Raw genomic sequence first — 19,030 nt, 5'->3', positions numbered from 1 at the left:
AGGAGTGTTATGGAATACTGTCCACTTGTCTGGATGGGTCAGCTCCAACAACATTCAAGAAACTTGATGCCATCCAGGACAAAGCAATTCACTTGACTGGCATCCCATCTAACAACATACATTGGCAGCAGTGGGTATTATCTACACCAGCCACTGCAGTGACTCCCACGGCTCCTTTAACAGCAAGTTCCAAACCCTCAACCATCTCGAAGGACAAGGGCAGCAGATACATGGGAACACATCTGTATGCTCCCCTCCGAGCCCACACCACCCTGACTTGGAACTATATTGCAGTTCCTTCAGTGCCACTGGGTCAAGACCCTGGATCTCCCTTTCGAACAGCCCTGAGGTTGTTCGTATGCCCCAAGGGTTACAGTGGGGTTCAAGCAGGCAGCTCACCACCACCTTCTCAAAGAACAATTAGGGATGAGCAAAAAGATGCTAGCCCACCAATGACACCCACATCCCCTGAATGAAGAGAAATGGGCTCGGCTGATTGCAATAACTGCCCCCAAACACTGAACAATCCCAGGAGTTTTGCCCTGGCCCAGAGATACAAACAGTAACAGTGAGCTCCTTCACTGGCAGTGTGTGCCACGCTGGGTACCTGGTTGCAGTGCTGTGTATCGTACTGGCCCTCCTGCACTCAGATTGCCATTTTGCACTAACAAGGTCTGCTTGGATTTGAGTGCACCGGTGGTGGGTTTGAGTCTCTGCTGCTCCTGGTAAACAGTCGATGGGGAGATGGAGGGCGTGCCCAGCACCGGGGCGGGAATGCTTTCCGGAAGGTTACTGCTGCACTTTGGAGGAAGCCAAGTCGGGCCAGACATCACCAAATCCTAAGGGGTCAAACACACACATCATTATTAACTTGCATGTGTGACTCACTAGGAGATGACAGCATCAAATCGCCACCTGTCAAACAACAGAACTGATCAAAACTCAATCCCCAGCAATATTCCCTTGCTGCAGTGATAGAGACAGAAAGGCTGTCAGCCAAGGGGAGAGAAAGGGATTAATGGAGGATTGCAAGACTGGGGCAGAGAGAGAAAATGAGAAAGCAAGAGACAAGAAGAGCAAATGAATGAAACAAGGAAAGCAAGTCAGAGAGAAAAAGGAGGGAGCAAATAGTTACAGACAGCAAGGAGCAGAGGAGGGAAAGAGCAAAGGGAGAGAAAGTGAAAAGGGAAAAATGGGAAGACAGCATCAGCATGAGGGAGGGAACAACAGTGTGAGAGAGAGGAGCAAGACAAGGAGCATGTAAGTGGGAGAGAGGACACAGGAACGTGTGAGAGAATGCATAATAAAGAGGTGCGAGCATGAGAGCGAAGGACAGAGACAAATCGAGTGAGTGACAGCATGTGAGAAAGATTGAGAGAAAGAAAATGGTGGAAACGTGTGCAATCTCAGTTTGAAACCCATACAAATTGAAATTTGAAAGTGAGAATGCGGACATCAAATCGTGTCATAAAAACGCCCGCCTCACTCTGCTGTCCCCCTTCCCTCCTGAAGCCCACTTGTCACAACAGGATAAAAGAATCAAGAAACTTTGACCAACATCTTTCCCATCATCGACAGAAGCACAGCTCCCGAATCCGCCTTCCTCTCTGGAAGTGACTGAACACAGAGAAAAACAATGTGAAGAAAGAATTCCCCTGGAGACTGGAGACCAGGGCCTGAAGGAATCCACAATTTTACCTAATATGGTGCTGAGATTAACACACGCAGAGCGGGTCAGTGGCATTCAAAAATATAAATCCCTCCCAGCTAAACAAGTGTTGAATCTCTCCACTCTGCCATCAGCGAGTTGAAGCCAGTAGGAAAAACAATTCGGCTGTTTTTACTCTCAACATTTTGTATTCAAGGAACAGGATGCAGGTGGCCCTTGAAAGGAGGAAGAGTGGTTTATGATCAGGACAGCTAATTTGTTTGTTTAAAAATGTCTCTCTCTCTTTCCTCCTCCTACAGGAGCTTGTATTCACCAGAAAAGGAGCAGGCCATTCCAGCCCTCCAGGCTGTTACATCTGAAAAAAGATGAGACAATCTGGAGACTAACCCAAACTCCAACCTCGAAAATTCTTTCATTCCAACTGTGACCAATGTGGAGAACAAAATTTGGGGAGGGATTTACAAAAGTTAAAAGCAGAGAGACAGAGAGAGAGAGAGAGTGAGTGCAAGGAGGCAGTCAGAAAAAGAGCGAGGGGGCATAAGTGAGGTCAACAGAGAAAGCAACTGAGAGGGGCAGAGTGACAGTGAGTAAACTACAGGACATAAAACAGCGAGCGAGTGAGAGGGCCAGAGATAGTGAGAGGAGCAAAGAGTGCGTCAGCAAGAGGGGGACACAGTGTGAGAGCGAGAGGAGCAGACAGGAGCAGCGAGTAACAGAGACAGACAATGACCAGGAGAGGCAGAAAGAATAAGCCAGTGAGAGGGACAGATAGAGAGAGTGAGCTCGAGAGGAAGAAAGACACAGACGGGGGGGGGGGGGGGGGGGGGGGGGAGGGGAGGGGGGGAGGGAACAGACAGACAGAGAGAGAGGCAGAGAGGGAGGGGTGAGGAGAGAGAGAGAGAGAGAGAGACAGACTGACAGACGGGGGCGGAGGACAGACAGATAGACAGAGAGAGGCGGGGGGGAGAGAGAGAGAGAAGGGGAACAGAGAGACAGAGGCGGGGGGGGAGGGGAGAGGGGAGAGAGACAGAGAGAAGGGGGGACAGACAGAGAGAGAGGGGGGGGCAGGCAGAGAGAGAGTGAGAAAGACAGGCAGAGGGAGAGAGTGAGAAGGACAGGCAGATAGTGAGTGAGAAAGACAGGCAGAGGGAGAGAGTGAGAAGGACAGGCAGAGAGAGAGAGAGAGAGAGTGAGAAAGACAGGCAGAGAGAGAGAGTGAGAAGGACAGGCAGAGAGAGAGAGAGTGAGAAAGACAGGCAGAGAGAGAGAGTGAGAAAGACAGGCAGAGAGAGAGAGTGAGTGAGTGAGCAGGGCAGACAGAGAGCGAGCAAAACAGGGTCAGAGGTCAGACAGAGAGCATGACCCAAGGAGTTTGTGCAAAAGTGGCAGACACAGAGAGAGCGAGGGAGAGAGGCACACAGACAGATACAGTGAAGTGCAAACACAGAAAAAGCAGAGAGAGATAGAAAGAGAGAAATAAGCAGAGAGATGGTGTGTATCTGTATGGGTGAGTGTTGGCAAATAGAGAGAGCAGGGCCGAATGTGTGTGAAGGGGCAGAGTGGGAGAAGGCAGGAGGGAGAGGCGTAGAGAGCATGTGAGGAGTGGCCAGGGAGTGAGAGGAGCAAACAGACAGAGGCAAACTGGGAGAGAGCAAGGGGAAGACAGTAATGACCTCCATGTATCCATGTCACTCTAGCCTTATTCTGTACTCCTGAGTTTGAGAACACCAGCAATTCCAGCCCTTTGGGCAGTGACATGGGGACAGTCTCTATACAAACATTTATCAAAGTGGCTGTGGAACATTCTGAGCTGTGCTGACATCCTGATCTCCAAGTACTGGTTAATAAGCTTTTTCTTTTCATGTTAAGAGGTGAATGCTAGCGAAAGGATCACTCCCCTTGCTTTGAACAAGGGTTTTTGACATGTCAGAGCTCCTTGTGGAGTAAGATGCATTAGTGAGCTTTCCTGAGTGAGAGAGCCATGGAAAAGGAGGAATGGGAAGGTGACAGATGGAGAGAACAGAGACATCCCTTTGCTTCCTACAGCCAGACCCCTTGTCCCTTGTGTCTGTCCTTATCCAATGTTATTCACCCTTGCTGCGGAGACCAGGGTTTGGACCTTGTTAAACTTCCAGATATTTCTGCAAGTCTACCCCTTGCAGGTAGCGAGAGAATTCCACAAATCTGACAAGGGGACCTCTTTCAGACACAAATCCTGGATGAAGATGAAGAGGGGATTTGAGAGAGATGCAGAAGATCATGAACAGGGATCTTGTGCTTAAGTGGTGGTGTCTCACCCTCTCGGTCAGAACACCTAGATTCAAGCACCATCTGCCGGCTGTAATATCTTTGAACAGGTTGCTACAAATAACTATAAGGTCAGGAGGTTTCTGGGTAAAGCTGGTAGGGCGAAACTGTTCCCATTAGCGAAAAGTAAATTGGCAAAAAGAGGGCAAGGAAAAAGCATTTTCAAGTGGATTGTATGATGAAAATAAATCAGAAGTTGCTGGAAAAGCTCAGCGGGTCTGACAGCATCAGTGAGGACAAATACGTGTTCATGTTTCGGGTTGAGTGAGCCTTCCTCAGATGGATGATGAAAGGTTGGATCAGCTAGGCTTGTATCCACTGCAATGAAACATGCAAGTTCCTGAGGGGCCCTGATACAGAGCATATGGAGCAGTTGTTTCTTCTTATGGGAGAATCTAGAACGGTTTCAAAGATGAGGAGACTTTTTCTTTCAGAGTGTCATGAGTCTTTGTAATTCTCTTCCTAAAAAGGCAGAGTTCTTGAATGTCTTTAAGCCACAGGTGAATAGATTCTTGTTAAACAAGGGAGTAAATGGTTATCAGGGGAGGTGGGAGTGTGCATTGGAGTTCACAATCCAATTAGCCATGGTCTTATTACATAGAACGGAGAACAGTGCAGCACAGTACAGGCCCTTCAGCCCACGATGTTGTGCCGAGTATTTCCCTTAATCTAATATTAACCAAACCTACACACCCCTTAATTTACTGCCATCTATGTGTTTGTCCAGCAGTTGCTTCAGTATCCCTAATGTCTCTGACTCTCCTACCACTGCTAGCATTGCAATCCATGCACCCACCACTCTCGGTGTAAAGAATCTACCTCTGCCATCTCCCCCAAACCTTCCTCCAATCACCTTAAAATGATGCCCCCTCGAGACAGCCATTTCTGCCCTGGGGAAAGGTCTCTGGCTATCACTCTATCAATGCCTTTCATTACCTTGTACACATCTATCAAGTCACCTCTCTTCCTTCTCTCCAGTGTGAAAAGCCCAACCTCACTCAACCTCTCTTCATAAGCCAAGTCCTCCAATCCAGGTAGCATCCTGGTAAATCTCCTCTGCACCCTCTCTAAAGCATCTACATCCTTTCTATAATGAGGCAACCAGAACTGGACACAATATTCCAAGTGTGGTTGAGCCAGGGTTTTATACAGCAGCAGCAAAACCTCGTGGCTCTTAAACTCAATCCCCCTGTTAATGAAAGCCAAAACAGCATACGCCTTCTTAACAACGTGATCAATCTGGGCGGCAACTTTGAGGGATCGATGTACATGGACCCCAAGATCCCAGTGTCCCCCCACACTGCCAAGAATAGTAACTTTAACCATGTATTCAGCATTCGACCTTCCAAAGTGAATTACTTTGCATTATTAAATGGTAGGACAGACTTATGGGGCAAAATGGCCGACAGGGAAAAGAACAGGGGCATGAGACATAGCAAGTTGATCTTGCAGAGAGCCAGCAACAACACAATGGTGGAATGGCCTCGTTGTTAATGCAGGAACTGTTCTATGATAACACTGCCAAACCCCACTTGCCTGAATGCCATTTGCATCCCTGCAACCCTCACATAGGGCTCCACATCACCATCAAACAGGAGACACATGACAGCTATCCGGCGTAAAATTCTGCTTTATCTTCCATTTCCCCCAAGCTGCTGTGGGGGGGGGGAACTGGCACACAGGCCAAATAATACACCAGCTGCCTCAGTGAAATCCTGCTAATTCAGCACAGTTTCAGTCATGGGTCTGTCCTGGTTGAGTCAGCATTTACGTCAAGCATTTGTCACTGGATAACTGTGAAACTGAATGTAGCAGTCAATTTATCTCATGACTGAAACTAATTTTAAAATTCTTGCCCCAATCCCTAATAATGGGCAGAGGATCATTTACATGAATCCAAAGGATTCCTCAGTACAGCGACTCTCCAACAGGGCAGCACGCCCTCAGCACTGACCCTCCAACGCTCCCTCAGCACTGACATCTGACAGCGCAGTGCTCTCTCAGCACTGATATTCCAACAGATCTAAATCACTGACAGTGCGGCGCTCCCTCAGCACTGACCCTCCGACAGTGCGGTGCTCCCCCTCCAACAGTCCCTCAGCACTGACCCTCCGACAGTGCGGTGCTCCCCCTCCAACAGTCCCTCAGCACTGACCCTCCGACAGTGCGGCGCTCCCTCAGCACTGACCCTCCGACAGTGCGGCGCTCCCTCAGCACTGACCCTCCGACAGTGCGGCGCTCCCTCAGCACTGACCCTCCAACAGTGCGGCGCTCCCTCAGCACTGACCCTCCGACAGTGCGGCGCTCCCTCAGCACTGACCCTCCGACAGTGCGGCGCTCCCTCAGCACTGACCCTCCGACAGTTTTTACGCTCCCTCAGCACTGACCCTCCGACAGTTTTTACGCTCCCTCAGCACTGACCCTCCGACAGTTTTTACGCTCCCTCAGCACCGACCCTCCGACTGTGCAGCGCTCCCTCAGCACTGACCCTCCGACAGTGCAGCGCTCCCTCAGCACTGACCCTCCGACAGTGCAGCGCTCCCTCGGGACTGACATTCCGACAGTGCGGCGCTCCCCCTCCAATAATCCTTCAGCACTGACCCTCCGGCAGTGCGGCGCTCCCTCAGCACTGACCCTCCGACAGTGCGGCGCTCCCTCAGCACTGACCCTCCGACAGTGCGGCGCTCCCTCAGCACTGACCCTCCGACAGTGCGGCGCTCCCTCAGCACCGACCCTCCGACAGTGCAGCGCTCCCTCAGCACTGACCCTCCGACAGTGCAGCGCTCCCTCAGCACTGACCCTCCGACAGTGCAGCGCTCCCTCGGGACTGACATTCCGACAGTGCGGCGCTCCCCCTCCAATAATCCTTCAGCACTGACCCTCCGGCAGTGCGGCGCTCCCTCAGCACTGACCCTCCGACAGTGCGGCGCTCCCTCAACACTGACCATCCGAAAGTGCCCACTCCCTCAGCACTGACCCTTCGACAGTGCCCATTCCTTCAGCACTGACCCTCCGACAGTGCCCACTCCCTCAGCACTGACCCTCCGACAGTGCCCACTCCCTCAGCACTGACCCTCCGACAGTGCCCACTCCCTCAGCACTGACCCTCCGACAGTGCCCACTCCCTCAGCACTGACCCTCCGACAGTGCCCACTCCCTCAGCACTGACCCTCCGACAGTTCGGCGCTCCCTCAGCACTGACCCTCCGACAGTGCGGCGCTCCCTCAGCACTGACCCTCCGACAGTGCGGCGCCCCTTCAGCACTGACCCTCCGACAGTGAGGCGCCCCCTCAGCACTGACCCTCCGACCGCGCGGTGCTCCCTCGGGACTGACTTTCCAAGAGTGCGGTGTTCCCCCTCCAATAATCCTTCAGCACTGACCCTCCGACAGTGCGGCGCTCCCTCAGCACTGACCCTCCGAAAGTGCCCACTCCCTCAGCACTGACCCTCCGACAGTGCCCACTCCCTCAGCACTGACCCTCCGACAGTGCCCACTCCCTCAGCACTGACCCTCCGACAGTGCCCACTCCCTCAGCACTGACCCTCCGACAGTGCCCACATTCTCAGCATTGACCCTCCTTCAGCACTGACCTTTGACAATGCAACATTCCCTCAGTACCGCACTGGATGAATTGGCCCTGATCTTGTGCTGTTTGTGTTTGATGTGAGCCAATTGTGCCTGTTTGAATCTCAGAAGAACGTCTCTTTCCTGAGGGACTGCAAAAGCTAGGCTGTTCTGCTGCAGAGAGAGAGTGATGAGAATTTGGTACAATAGTGCAGAGCAGGCCAAGGTCACAGATCACAAGATCACACAGGGATTTTAAACATTCCAACAGAGATGCCTCAGCACATATTCCCGACAGACAAGCAGAGATAAATGAAAAAGCATTCTGGCCTAACTCTGACAAAACAGGTGGGGAGCGATGGCCTGAGGCCCACCCACAGCCAGCTTGGCTTCTCGGTGACTTTACCATGAAGAAGGGGGTCAGCACATGCAGGCCTCATCAGACAGAGCCCAGTACTCAGTATCAATGTCAGGCTAGTAGTTGTGGCTGGGCATGTCCAGGCAAGGGACTTGGTAGCCTCAGTTCAAACAGGAAACGACAAGTTTTGAAAATGCAGACTTTGTTCAAAAGGAACTGAAAGAGGCAATGTATTCTCAGCCTGAGCTCCCCGCGGCTCCAATACAAAGGAGCGCAGGTTATGTTTGAGATTATCAAATCTCTGGTTTCACTATGTTCTGGAGTAAGACTGTTCTGACAGGGTCTCGGCTGCACACCTTAGGAAGCAGTGTTCGGTTCTGGAGGGATAAGGCCGTAAGAAATAAGAAGAAGAGTAGGCCATTCGGCGCCTCGAGCCTGCTCCGCCATTCAATAGGATCATGTCTGACCTGACGGTCCTCACGTTCCTGCCTTTTCTCGTAACCCTTGCTTCTCCTTCTGATCAAGGATCTATCGATCTCAGCATTTAGTATACGTAAGGACCCTGCCCCCACAAGTCTTTATGGCAAAGAGATCCAAAGACACTCAATGCTCAGAAAAGAAATTCCTCCTCAAGGAGTTGGGAGGTCATGTTGCGGCTGTACAGGACATTGGTTAGGCCACCTTTGGAATATTGCGTGCAATTCTGGTCTCGCTGCTATAGGAAAGGTGTTGTGAAACTTGAAGGAGTTCAGAAAAGATTTACAAGAATGTTGCCAGGGTTGGAGCTATAGGGAGAGGCTGAATAGGCTGGGGCTGTTTTCCCTGGAGCATCGGAGGCTGAGGGGGTGACCTTATAGAGGTTTACAAAATCACGAGGGGCGTAGATAGGGTTAATAGACAAGGTCTCTTCCCTGGGATTGTTCCGAACTAGAAGGCATAGGTTTAGGGTGAGAGGGCAAAGATATAAAAATGACCTCAGGGGCAACTTTTTCACACAGAGGATGATGCGTGTATGGAATGAGCTGCCAGAGAAACTGATGGAAGCTGGTCTAATTAAAACATTTAAAAGGGTGGGTGTATGAATAGGAAGGGGTTAGAGGGATAGGGACCAAATGCTGGCAAATGGGACAAGATTAATTTAGGATATCTGGTCAGCACAGACGAGTTGGACCAAAGGGTCTGTTTTCCATGCTGTACAGCTCTATGACTCTATCTCAGTCGGAGAATATGCCCTTGGGGAATTCCCATGAGGGGGAATATTCTCTCAGCATTTACCCTGCCAAGCCCCATAAGAATCCAATATAAGATTACCTCTTATTCTTCGAAACTTCAGTGAGTAGGGGCCCAAATGTTTAGTGCTTGTTCATAAGACAATGCCTCCATACTAAAGATCATCCGAATGAACCTTCTCTGGTAGTAGATGGCACACAGCAGGTTTACCGGAATGATCCCGACTGACATTCCCTTGCGTCTGGAAGATTATGAGGTGATCTTTAAGATTAAAGGATCTGATGGTGCAAATGGGGTAAAATGGTTTCCTTTGTTGGAGGATGCTTGTTGGGGGGAGAGGGGTGGAGGGGGGGGCAAGGCTTGGAGACCAGAAGCTTGAAACTGGAGCCAGGACTTCCAACGGTGATGTCAGAAAGCACTTCCTCACACAAAGGGAAGTGAAAATCTGGAAACCTCTCTCTCCAAAAAAAGCTGCTCAGGCCATTGGTAAATGGAAGTTTTCAATGCTGTGACTGAACATTTGTTCAAGGTGATTAGAGAGTGGGGCATAAGAGGGAAAACGCCCCTTGTTCTCTAACCTGGATATGTGTGATGCTCTAGTAGTTCAATAACCTGTCAAAGTTTAAATTCTAAGCGCACTCACAAATGGATGATCAAGATTATTTTATGCAGACAGTGTAGAGAAAGCTTTACTGTCAGTTTAAAAGAGTGGAGGGAGCTTAATGCTGTACCTAACCCCATGCTGTACCTGTCCTGGGGGTGTTTGGTGGGATCTGTGTACAGGGAACTTTTACTTAGTATATTCTGTGATACACACCCAAGACCCCAGTGTTGTACAATACATATCCAACTCAAAAATATTTATTCTGCTTCCACTGCACTTTCAGGCAGTATGTTCCAGATCACAACTTATAAAGTGATGGAAAATTTTCATCTTTCCTGGTTCTTTTGCAGATTTGTTCAACCAGCGTTCGTCTGTTGGCATCCCCCCACCACAGCAAACAGTTTTTCCTTACTTACTCATTGAAAACCCTTCAAGATTTCGATCACATCAGTTAAATCTCTCCACCCCTGCTCCATGGAGAATGGCTTCTCCAGTCTCAATGAACTGAAGCTGCTGATCCCTGAGGCCATTCTGGGGAAATCTCTGTACCTTCTCCAAGGCCTCAACATTCCTCCTTTGGGGCGGGGCCCAGAATTTGATACAGTTCTCCAGCTGAGGCTTGATCACTTGAGGCGCACGAGACATTGCTGTACACACAATTGTTAGGGGAAAGGTGCGTGGCTTTATAGTGATCAGAAACTTACCCACTGCTCCAATATTATGGACAAGCCGTCCCCACACTCACTACCTCATTTATCCAGCCAGCCAGGATTCACAGGAACAGTTCCAGGCTGAGGAATCCAGCTGTGAAGACATGTTGGAGGAGTTGGGACTGGTAGAGTAGGTGGAGACAAGATTTCATCCAGGTTTTCATAAACTACAAGGGGTCTGGCAAGAGTCAGCAGGGAGAAACCATTCCCAATGATGGTAGGATCGATGACTATAGATTCATTGGGGTGTACAGCATGGAAACAGACCCTTCGGTCCAACTTGCCCATGCCGACCAGATATCCTAAATGAATCTAGTCCCGTTTGCCAGCATTTATCCCATATCCTTCTAAACCCTTCCCTTTCATGCACCCATCCTTATATGTTTTAAATGTTGTAATTTTACCCACCTTCATCACTTCCTCCGGCAGCTCATTCCATACACAAACAGTGTGTGAAAGAGTTGCCCCTTCTATCTTTCCCCTCTCACCTTAAACACACAGCCCTCTAATTTTGGACTCCCCCACTAGACCGTGGCTATTCATCCTATCCATGCCCCATAAACCATGATTCTATGTGGTTACCCCTCCGCCTCTGATGTTCCAGGGAAAACAGCCCCAGCCTATTCAGCCTCTCCCTGTAGCTCAAACCCTCCAACCCTGGCAATATCCTTGTAAATCTTTTCTGAACCTTTTCAACTTTCACAACATCTTTCCCAAAGCAGGGAGACCAGAATTGAGTATTCCAAAAATCAATACAAACCAATGTTCTGTACAGCCACAACGTGACATCCCAACCCCTATACTCAATGCACTGACCAACAAAGACAAGCATAACAAATGCCTTTCTCACTACCCTGTTCATCTGTGACTCTGTCCTCAAGGAGCTACGAACCTATACCTCAAGGTCTCCTTGTTTGGCAACACACCCCAGGACCGTAAGTGCCTAAGTCTCGCCTTGACTTACCTTACCAAAGCAAAGGACACAGATTGAAAACAACTAGCAAAAGAAGCAAATATATTTGAACACATTGAGAGGTTAGGGTCTGGAATGCGCTGCCTGAGAGTTTGCTGGATGCTGGTTGAATTGAGGCTGTCAGAGGGGAGATGAATTGTTTTATGAAGAGGTCAGATTTGCAAGGCAGCATGGAGAAGACAAGAGAGTGGCGCTATCTGAGTTACTGTTACCAAGAGCCAGCACAGACATGGATGGGCATGGGACTCTTTCTCCTGTGCTGTAACTATTCTGTTACTACAATTTTGAAAATAAATGGTACACCCCCAGGGATGTGAAGTGATTTGGATTGTCTCAAGGCGGAGAAAGGTGCTGTCAAAGCACAAGTCCTTGTTTGTTCTTGAGTCACAGTAACATCCTGGCGGATCCTGGTTTCTTCATTGTGTATTCTGACACAGACAGATGTGCACAAACTCTGCCTGAACAAGTCCCCGGGCTCTGTTCCACAAGGGAGCAACTTCTTCATTGCCCTGTGCCCTCCTGAATGAATGGCACCACAGTTTGGAACAGGCCCCACCCAAATCCTGCCCAATCTTCAACTGCAAGCTAGCTACAGAACGACATTAACCCAGTGAGTACTGCTCTCGTTTCAGAGTCAGAATATCATAAGTTCAAGCACCCCACCTGTCGCCTCAGCCAAACCCAGGCTGAACATCTGAGTGCAGTACCGAAGGAGGGAGTGCCACACTGCCAGAGACACAGTCTTTCGGATAAGACTCAGATGTCATTGCCTGCCTAGATGGATGTAAGAGGTCCTCAAATTGAAGAACTGGGGAAGGTTCTTCGTATCCTGGGGAAAATACATATTTCTCAAACAACACTAACTGAAGAAGGGCTTATGCTCGAAACGTCGATTCTCCTGCTCCTTGGATGCTGCCTGACCTGCTGCGCTTTTCCAGCAACACATTTTTAAGCTCTGATCCCCAGCATCTGCAGTCCTCACTTTCTCCTAGTTGATTTCAACACCAACAGATTACCCAGCCACTGCAACACTGCTGTTTGTGGGACCTTGCTGTGCCACAATATGGCCGCTGCGTTTCTTACATTACAACAAGAATTGTCCTTCAAATGTACTGTGAAATGCTCTGGAACATCTCAAGGTCATGCCAGGCACTACAGGAGTGAAAGGTTTATCTTCTGCTTTCTGTGGAGCCAACTGTTTGGTCTCTAGTGTTTGGTGGGGGAGGAAAACGGGGACGAGGATTTGAATTAGAAAAACGAGAACAGGAGGCCATTCAGCCCCTCGAGTCTGTTTCAACATTCAACCCAGCTTTGTTCATTGACGCAACAAGAAGATGGTTTGGGGTTGCCAGGGGCTTAGGTTGGTGCTTTGTAGCTGGTGCACTTGAGTTGGCGGGTGTGGGGCACTATGTCACGGGGCTTTGGGAGGAGTGCAAAGAGTAAGCCGAGGGAAGGGAATGGAGGATTTTGGGCTTTTGGAGAGTGTTGAGTTGGGAGTTTGGAAGGGGAGGATCTAGTCAGCTTGAGAAGACCAGAGATGAGTTAGAGGTTTTGGGAAGAATGTAAGATTTTCGGGAAATTTTGGGTTGTTTTTCGAAGTGGAGGGCTAAAGAATCAGGGTCTTTTCAGGCAAGGCATTTGTTATCGACAAAAGTTTCTACTGTGATTTGTGTTTTTTGTGAAAGGTTTTCAATTATGCAGGGTTTTTGTGGGGTTAGAATGTACTGGGGGAAACTGTATTTTGGGAATTTAATAGCCCTTTGGGGGAAGAAAAAAATTTTTTTGAGAGCCAACATGCTTTGGTTTAAGGGTTTAAGGTTGGGTTAACTTTGTTGTGGGCAAGGAACATTTTTGGGTTGGTTAACAGCTGATTGAGGGGTTTAATACTTTTAAAGAGATAAGGTTCTTTGGGGGAGTTTAACAACTTTCTGGAGGAGTTAAGGTTAATGGCTCTTTGGTGGTGGTTACCAATTTTTTGGGGGGTTTAACTTTTTATGGGGGTTAACAGCTTTTAAGGGGAGAGGGGTTAACAGCATTTTTGTGGGTATTAACAACTCTTTGGGGGTTAAAGGGTTAACTTTTATTGGGGAGGTCTAATGTTTTTTTGGGAGAGAGGGCTTCACAGTTTCTTTGATGGGGATTAATGGGTTTTGGGGAGAAGAGGGTGAATTGTTTTGGGAGGGTGAAAGGGGTTTAATGGATTTTGCAGGCAGGTGGGATGACACAGTGAGTAGCACTGCTCCCACAGCACCAGCACCTAGGTTCGATTCCAACCTCAGGCAACTGCCTGTGTGGAGTTTGCACATTCTCCTTGCGTCTGTGTGGGTTTCCTCCAGGTGCTCCGGTTTCCTCCCACAATCCAAACATGTGCAGGTCAGGGCGGATTGGCCATTATCCAAAAGAAAGCTAACCATGGAAAATGCAGGGAGAGGTAAGGGGTGTGAGTTTGGTGGGGATGCTCTTCAGAGAGACAGTGTGGAACCGATGGGCTGAATGGACTACTTTTACACTATTTGGATTCTATGGGGCTTAATGGGTTTTTTTGGGGGATGAGAGATTTAATTATTTTTACTCATGGGGTGTTAATGATTTTAATGAAGGGAGGGGGATTAATAGGTTTGTTGGAGAGGAAAAGGGGGTAAATGGTCTTTAGGAGGAAGAGGGTGATTGTTTTGGTGGGGTGAAGAGTTGTTTAACAGTTTTTTGTGGGGGGGAGGTTTTCACATTTTCAGGGGGAAAGAGGTTTAACTCTTTTTGGGGGGGTTTAGCAGTTTATTTTTTGAAGGAGGTGTTTAACAGTTTTTTTGAAGGGGGTTTAATGGTTTATTTTGGGGAGTTTAACAGTTTGTTTTTGGGGTATTTAACTTTTTTGGGGGATTTAATGGTTTATTTTGGGGAGGGGCTAAGTTTTTTGGGGGAGAGGGTTTTAATAGTTTTACTTGGGGGAAGGGGGGATTAACGGTTTATTTGGGGGGAGGAGGGTTAACGGTTTATTTTGGGGGAGGGGGATTAAAGGTTTGCTTTGGGAGAGGGGGATTAACGGTTTATTTTGGGGTGGGGTTAACGGTTTATGTTAGAGGGAGGAGAGTTAACAGTTTATTTTGGGGAGGAGGATTTACGGTTTATTTTGGGTGGAGTTAACGGTTTATTTTGGGGGAGGGCATTAACGGTTTATTTTGGGGGAGGGGGTTAACGGTTTGTTTTGGGGGAGGGGGTTAACGGTTTGTTTTGGGGAGGGGAGTTAACGGTTTATTTTGGGGGAGAGGGATTAATGGTTTATTTTGGAGGGCGGGGGATTAACAGTTTATTTTGGGGGGGATTAACGGTTTATTTTGGGGGGAGGAGTGTTAATGGCTTATTTTGGGGGGTTAACGGTTTATTTTGGGGAGGGGGATTAACGGTTTATTAAGGGGAAGGAGGATTAACTGTTTATTTTGGGGGAGGAGGGTTAACGGTTTATTTTGGGGGAGGAGGGTTAACGGTTTATTTTGGGTGGAGGGGGATTAACAGTTTTTTTGGGGGAGGAGGGTTAACGGTTTCTTTTGGATGGAGGGGGATTAATGGTTTATTTCGGGGGATGGGGGTTAACGGTTTATTTTGTGAGTGGGGGTTAATGGTTTATTTTGGGGAGTGGGTTAAGGGTTTATTTTGGGGGGAAGGGGGTTAACGATTTATTTTGGGGGAGGTGGATTAGCTGTTTATTTTGGGGAGGGGGTTAACGGTTTAGTTTTGGGGGGAGGGGATTAACCGTTTAATTCGGGGGAGGAGGGTTAATGGTTTATCTTGGGGGGAGGGGTATTAACGGTTTATTTTGGGGGAGGAGGGTTAACGGTTTATTTGGGGGAGGGGGATTAACGGTTTATTTTGGGGGAGGGGGATAAATGGTTTATTTGGGGGAGGAGGGTTAACAGGTTATTTTGGGGGAGGGGGATTAACGGTTTATTTTGGGGGAAGGGAGATTAATGGTTTGCTTTGAGAGAGGGAGATTAATGGTTTATTTGAGGGGGTTAACGGTTTATTTTGGGGGGGTTAACGGTTTATTTTAGGGGAAGGAGGGTTAACGGTTTATTTTTGGGGAGGAGGATTAACGGTTTATTTTGGGGGGAGGGGTATTAACGGTTTACTTTTGGGGGGAAGGGGGATTAATGGTTTATTTTGGGCGATGGCGATTAATGGTTTATTTTGGGGGAGGAGGGTTAACGTTTATTTTAGGGGGAGGACGATTAACGGTTTATTTTGGGGAGGTGGTTAATGGATTATTTTGGGGAGGTGGTTAATGGATTATTTTGGGGGGGAAGGGGGATAACGGGTTATTTTGGGGGAGGGGGATTAATGGTTTAATTTGGGGGAGGAGGGTTAATGGTTTTGGGGGGGGAAGGGGGATTAACGGTTTATTTTGGAGGGAAGGGGGTTAACGGTTTATTTTGGGGGAGGAGGGTTAATGGTTTATTTTGGAGGGAAGGGGATTAACGGTTTATTTTGGGGGAGGGGGATAAATGGTTTATTTTGGGGGAGGGGGATAAACGGTTTATTTTGGGGGATTGGGAATTAACAATTTATTTTGGGGGGTTAACGGTTTATTTTAGGGGGAGGGGGATTTACGGTTTATTTTGGAAGGGTAATGGTTTTTTTGGGGGGAATTAACGGTTTATTTTGGGGGGAGGGAGATTAACTGTTTGCTTTGGGACGGGGGATGAACGGTTTAGTTTGGGAGGGTTATGGTTTATTTTGGGGGAGGTGGGTTAACGGTTTATTTTTGGGGGAGGGGTTTTACGGTTTATTTTCGGGGGTTAACGGTTTATTTTGGGAGAGGGGGATTAACTGTTTGCTTTGGGACAGGGGGATGAATGGTTTATTTTGGGAGAGTTAATGGTTTATTTTAGGGGGAGGTGGGTTAATGGTTTATTTTTGGGGGGGAGGGGGATTTACAGTTTATTTTTGGGGGTTAACGTTTTTTTGGGGGGGATTAATGGTTTATTTTGAGGGGAGGGGGATTAACGGTTTATTTTGGGGGGAGGAGGGTTAAGGGTTTATTTTGGGGGGAGGGGGATTAACGGGTTATCTTGGGGGGAGGTTGGATTAATGGGTTATTTTGGGGGAGGGGTTAACGGTTTATTTTACGGGAGGAGGGTTAACGGTTTATTTTGGGGAGTGGGTTAAAGGTTTATTTTTTGGGGGAAGGAGGTTAACGGTTTATTTGGGGGGAGGGGGATTAACGGTTTGCTTTGGGAGAGGGGGATTAATGGTTTATTTTGGGGTGGGGTTAACCGTTTATTTTGGGAGGGGTTAACAGTTTATTTTAGGGGGAGGAGGGTTAACGGTTTATTTTGGAGGGGGTAATGGTTTATTTTGGGGGGGTTAACATTTTATTTTGGGGAAGGGATTTAACTTTATTTTGGGGGGGATTAACGGTTTGCTTTGGGACAGGGGGATGAACGGTTTATTTTAGGGTGGGTTTAATAGTTTATTTTGGGGGGGTTAACGGTTTATTTTAGGGGAGGAGGGTTCATGGTTTATATTGGGGGAGGTGGATTTATGGTTTATTTTTTGGGGGAAAGGGGGTTAACGGTTTATTTTGGGTGAGGGGGAATAACGGTTTAATTTGGGGAGGAGGGTTAATGGTTTATTTTGGAGGGGGGATTAACGGTTTATTTTGGAGGGAGGGGGATTAATGGTTTATTTTGGGCATTGGGGGTTAACGGTTTATTTTGGGGGAGGGGGATTAATGGTTTATTTTGGGGGGGTTAACAGTTTATTTTAGGGGGGGTTAACGGTTTGTTTTGGCGGGAGGGGATTAACGGTTTGTTTTGGGAGGAGGGGGTTAACGGTTTATTTTAGGCGAGGAGGGTTAACGGTTTAGTTTGGGGGAGGGGGATTTACGGTTTATTTTGGGGAGGTTAACGGTTTATTTTGGGGGATGGGGTCAACCGTTTATTTTGGGGGAGGGGTATTTACAGTTTATTTTGGGGAGGTTAACGGTTTATTTTGGGGGAGGGGGAATAACGGTTTATTTTGGAGGCTTATTTTGGGGTGGGATGGTTAACGGTTTGTTTTGGGGAGGGGGTTAACGGTTTATTTTTGGGGAGGGGAATAACGGTTTATTTTGAGGGGAGGGGATTAATGGTTTATTTTGGCGGAGGACGGTTAACGGTTTATTTTGGGAGGAGGGGGATTAACGGTTTATTTTGGGGAGGAGGGTTAATGGTTTATTTGGGGTGGATTAACTGTTTATTTTGGGGAGGGAGTTAACAGTTTATTTTAGGGGAGGGGACTAACGGTATTTTTGGGTCAGAGGGTTAACGGTTTATTTTGGGGAGGGGGATTAACGGTTTATTTTGGGGGGGGAGGGGGATTAACAGTTTATTTTGGGGGAGGAGGGTTGACGGTTTATTTTGGGGGAGGGTATTAATGGTTTATTTTGAGGGAGAGGGATTAACGGTTTATTTTGGAGGGAGGGGGATTAATGGTTTATTATGGGGGGAGGGGGGCTAACGGTTTATTTTGGGGGAGGGGGACTAACGGTTTATTTTGTGGGAGGAGGATTCATGGTTTATTTTTGGGGAGGGGGAATAATGGTTTATTTTGGGGGGGGAGGAGGGGTGAACGGTTTATTTTGGGGGGAGGGGCTTTAATGGTTTGCTTTGGGAGAGGGGGATTAACAGTTTATATTGGGGAGGGTTAACGGTTTATTTTTGGGGAAGGGGGTTAACAGTTTATTTTGGGCGATAGGGATTAATGGATTATTTTGGGGGTTTAACGGTTTATTTTGGGGGAGGGGGATTAATGGTTTATTTTGAGGGAGGAGGGTTAACGGTTTATTGGGGGGAGGGGGATGAACGGTTTTTTTGGGGGGAGGGGGGTTAACGGTTTATTTTTTGGGGGGAGGGGGGTTAACGGTTTATTGGGGGGAGGGGGGTCTCTCCACTCTCCCGCCGGGAGTTTCCCCGGGATCCCTCTCGCGCTCCCGGGCCTGGGGCCGATCCGATCCCGGTCCCTTTCCCTGGTACCTCCTCCTCCTCCTGGTCCCGCTCCCGCCGCGTGTCCGGGCCGCCCTCTCCCTGTCTCCGGTTCCCGGGATATTTTCGGGATATTGATTTTTCCGGAAAGTTCCTGAAGTTTTTTTTTGAGTCTGTGTCTGCAGGCTCGGTGACGTCATCGGATTCCTAAGGAGTGACGCGGGAAATGGAGAGAATGTGGGAGAGTGGGAGAGAGGGAGAGAGGGAGAGGGAGAGGGAGAGGGAGAGGGAGAGGGAGGGAGGGAGGGAGGGAGGGAGGGGGGGGGGGGGGAGAGAGAGGGAGGGGGGGGGGGAGGGGGAGGGGAGGGAGAGGGGGGGGGGAGAGGGAGGGAGGGGGGGGGGAGAGGGAGGGAGGGGGGGGGGAGAGGGAGGGGGGGGGGGGGGAGAGGGAGAGGGGGGGGGAGAGAGGGAGGGGGGGGGGAGAGGGAGGGAGGGGGGGGGGGAGAGGGAGGGAGGGGGGGGGGGAGAGGGAGAGGGGGGGGGAGAGGGGGGGGGAGAGAGGGAGGGGGGGGGGGAGAGGGAGAGGGGGGGGGAGAGAGGGAGGGGGGGGGGGAGAGGGGGGGGGAGAGAGGGAGGGGGGGGGGGAGAGGGGGGGGGA

At 49.0% G+C, this 19,030-nt stretch overlaps 1 protein-coding gene across 4 annotated transcripts in view; it reads right to left on the bottom strand.

Annotated features, from left to right (window-relative positions):
* Positions 1 to 18,647, bottom strand: part of LOC140492627 (thyroid receptor-interacting protein 6-like) — a 41,574-nt gene extending 22,927 nt beyond the window's left edge. The window contains exons 1-3 of one of the 4 annotated variants that reach the window (XM_072591656.1): positions 18,424 to 18,647; positions 7,568 to 7,715; positions 608 to 839 (exon numbers count right to left, since the gene is read on the bottom strand). In XM_072591656.1, coding sequence (XP_072447757.1) covers positions 608 to 830 — 223 coding nt within the window. In that variant the 5' untranslated portion in view covers positions 831 to 839; positions 7,568 to 7,715; positions 18,424 to 18,647. Of the gene's footprint in view, positions 1 to 607; positions 840 to 1,558; positions 1,652 to 7,567; positions 7,716 to 18,423 lie in introns of those variants that run through there. The other 3 variants (XM_072591655.1, XM_072591657.1, XM_072591658.1) reach the window with 3 other exon arrangements.
* Between the last annotated feature and the right edge of the window lie 383 nt (positions 18,648 to 19,030).

The sequence above is a fragment of the Chiloscyllium punctatum genome, chromosome 21 (assembly GCF_047496795.1).
Source record: "Chiloscyllium punctatum isolate Juve2018m chromosome 21, sChiPun1.3, whole genome shotgun sequence".
Taxonomy (NCBI): Eukaryota; Metazoa; Chordata; class Chondrichthyes; order Orectolobiformes; family Hemiscylliidae; genus Chiloscyllium; species Chiloscyllium punctatum.
Note: the sequence above shows the minus strand (reverse complement) of the source record. Positions and strands in the feature narration are given on the sequence as shown.